This window comes from Anneissia japonica, unplaced genomic scaffold (genome assembly GCF_011630105.1).
Source record: "Anneissia japonica isolate Jap-2015-1 unplaced genomic scaffold, ASM1163010v1 scaffold287979_len241728_cov154, whole genome shotgun sequence".
NCBI lineage: Eukaryota > Metazoa > Echinodermata > Crinoidea > Comatulida > Comatulidae > Anneissia > Anneissia japonica.
Genome location: NW_022748523.1, coordinates 143,005 through 146,572, shown reverse-complemented (window position 1 = coordinate 146,572; position 3,568 = coordinate 143,005). Strand labels below are relative to the sequence as shown.

Genomic DNA, 3,568 nt, shown 5'->3' with positions numbered 1-3,568 from the left:
TGTATGCAGATTTATTTAACTTATTTAAGTTACTTTTTATTATCAACAATTTAGTTACTGTACGGCAATACGAGTACTACACTACTACTGCTACTTCTGCTGCTGCTGCTACAACTACTTTACTGCTACTACTACTACTACTACTACTACTACTACTACTACTACTACTACTGCTACTACTAATACTACTATACTAATACTACTACTATTATTATTATTATTATTATTATTATTACTATTATTATTATTGTTAATAATAATGTACTGATGAGGATGATGATGCTAATAATCATAATAAAAATAATAATAATAATAATGCTGATAATGATTTTGATGATTATGATAGTAGTACAGATATTAAGATAAGACATAAATCAATACATACATGCAACAGTAAGATGAACACACAAGGTGAATACGGTCACTCGACGAAGCTCCATTTTGATGTACCTTCCGAACACATTCAAACATTCTATTATATACTTAAAAACGTGAGACCGGACGCACATGCTTAGATGATGCTATCATTAACATGAATGTTACATTTCTTTGAATTGGTTATACGGTATTCTAATCTTAGTGCATTTCCCTGCCTGCGTGTCGTTGAACCATGTGGTACAAGATACAAGACATTTTTAAAACGCATTGTATCTTGTATCTGCACGGTTCAAAAAATTGTTTGTATCATTTTTAAATATGAAGACGTAAAATTGTTACGTCTTCATATTTGAATGATACAAACAATTTTTTTTATGAACAGCTTTTTAACAAAAATAAAGACACATATGCATCATAAACAGCAATACCGAGTATAGTAGGAGTCGTAACATTACAATGTTAACATTAAACTGAATAAAAACTACGGTAATTTAAGATTAAGAAGGTTCTTAAATAACTTCATTGGCGTATCTGAAAGTCTTGAAGTGGGGGTACTGATTGGGCGCGAAGGTGAAGTTGGGGGTCGATGTTAATTTGAGGGGCGCTAACTCTCATAATCAGGTGATTTTAGGTAGTTTTTAACTATTTGAGTACTATGATTTGTGTTTGCGATCTTCTAGCCCTCTCTATGGCATACGGTGTTTCTGACATATAATTCAAATGGATGCTAACTTTCTTTTGTGCAATTTTGATTATTGAATAAAGAATGAGTGAATAAAGAATAAATATATTTACAAATATCGTTATATCCATATCTTCTATTATGATTAAAATACAGATAAATTTGAATAATAATGATAATAATGATATTGATAATATTAATAATAATAATAATAATAATAACAATAATAATAATAATAATAATAATAATAATAATAATAATAATAATAATAATAGAAATACATTAGATTTCAATGATTTAATAAAAATCAACGTTCAAAAAGTGCTAGTCGGTTTAACCTGCTCGACTAAAGACTACAGTACGTGTCTTAAGTTCAACATATCCTAGTTACGTACGCCACTAGATAACCGCAAGTGTAATGCCACCGGTTTTACCATTATCACTTCTGTTGTGTCTGTTATTATTTGACTAAAATAAATGGAGGAAAGGCGTTTATAATTATCTACTTTATCTTTAATATTATCATACATTACATATCGTTTAATTAACTTTCTCTTCAAGTATTTATAATAACTGTTGGCTTGATTCTGTGAGCCACTTCAATATGATAATGATGGATTGTGTAAACAAATTTTTCAAAATTAATTAATACTGATGGAGTCAAATATATGAATATATGAAAATGCAAATTTAATCCGGTATACTGGTATATATAATTATTCTTATCATGCATTAGGCCTATATATATTTTAATTAATGATGGATTGTATAAAAAAAAGTCCTAACAAAATTAATTAATACTGATGCAGTCAAATATACAAATATAGATATATGAAGGTGCAAATTTAAATGAAATTTTTATTGTAATTTAATTTTTGATGTTTTTGGAAAATGCACTTGATCAGTACCTTAATGTCGAACACCTTCACTGGTTACCTCGTCAAAGAATTCATATTCAAGATAAATTTGCTGACATGAAAGTTTTTGCAAGGGTTGACTCCCACCTCTTTAACTCCTGAACGCTGCCATTGATCTGCTTAACTTTTACTTCAAACGGTAACCGTGGTATGAGTTTATACAGCTGCATGGAACACCTTACATTTGGATTCGCTTTGTAGTTCTTCTACTGTACTGTTCTTTTCAAACGTGTCTCTAAAAAACTCTTTACAGATCTGCATATACGTAGCTTATTTTTCTTTCTCATTATTTTTTCATGCTCATTAATATATATATGACTTTGTTATGATTGTTTATTCTTGTTATTATTACGATAATGTAATATATTCGCGTAGATTTAAAACAAGCTTGAATAGATGACCAAATATTGTGTTTCCGTCTCATATTTTCTATCTAGCAAGATACGGTTTAGGACGGTTTTAATTATATTGTTGTTAATAATCTGTATTGAGATAATTTTCTTACTATATACCGGTATGAAAGTGAAATATTAACGATCAAATTGAAAAACAATGTTGTCACTTAAATAGAAGCATATTAGATACTACTTGATTATTTTAGAAATTTACATTTTCAATTCTTTATTTGTATTATGTCTCTAAATAACACTTGGTTGAAATATATGTATTCGTGGTGGAAGTAGTTGGCGCAGCGGTTATGGCTGACACGTGGTCAGGGGTTCGAACCCTCGCTGTGAAATTCGCTTGTCTCCTTGGACCAGACACTACGTTTGTCCCTCTATACCCTCGAGTACCAACCGACATATACTGGAAAGGTAAACAGATTCGCTGTAAGGAGGAGTGGCGATCCCCCTCACAGCCATGCACTGTCTGGTTCAAACCCTAAAGAATAAGAAATGAAGTGGCGTAGAAAAAATATTTTTCATGGGGGGGGGGTATGATTGGCGTGTTAGCCGGGGGGGGGTTGCAGGGGAAAACTGCCCCTCCCCTGACGGTTTTTTGCAGGGCTGACAAAGCCGTCTTACCGGGCTGGGTACTTAGAGAAAAAGAAAGAGGGGAGAGGGAGGGAAAGAGAAAGAGGAGGAAAAGAAAAGGAAGGAAAAAGAGAAGAGAAAAATATAGACAAGAATAAAAAGGAAGATATCATAATGACCAGACTCACAACACCCTGCTACCCCTTCTCCACTTCAAAAACTGTCATAACTCCTTTGATCTATGCTGCCCGATGGCGTAACCACTGGGGGACCAGGGGAAAATATCTATCTTTGAAAAATCTTCCCCACCCCTTTATAAATGCCTAAAATTCTCAAATTCTTTGCGCGCATTTCCTGTTACGGTAGGCCAATTTCCTCTATAAATTGCACATTTTAGGGAGTTTTCATCAATTCCGACGAAATTAGAATTAACAACACAAAAATATTTTGCGCGCTTGGCGCGCATTTTTTAGGGCTTTTTTAGTTTTATCCTAAAACAATATAATTGTGTTATTTAAACACATAATAGTCCCAAACTCAAGAAAGACAAATTTAAGATAGATCATTTTAACCTAAAAGAAGGGCCTCAATATGTATAGATGGTGAAAGAATACGTT

The 3,568-nt window shown here is 32.2% G+C and overlaps 1 protein-coding gene across 1 annotated transcript in view; it reads right to left on the bottom strand.

Moving 5' to 3' along the window:
* Nucleotides 1–517, bottom strand: part of LOC117120908 (ZP domain-containing protein-like) — a 7,673-nt gene extending 7,156 nt beyond the window's left edge. The window contains exon 1 of the mRNA XM_033266004.1: nt 386–517. Coding sequence (XP_033121895.1) covers nt 386–509 — 124 coding nt within the window. The 5' untranslated portion in view covers nt 510–517. The remainder of the gene's footprint in view (nt 1–385) is intronic.
* Between the last annotated feature and the right edge of the window lie 3,051 nt (nt 518–3,568).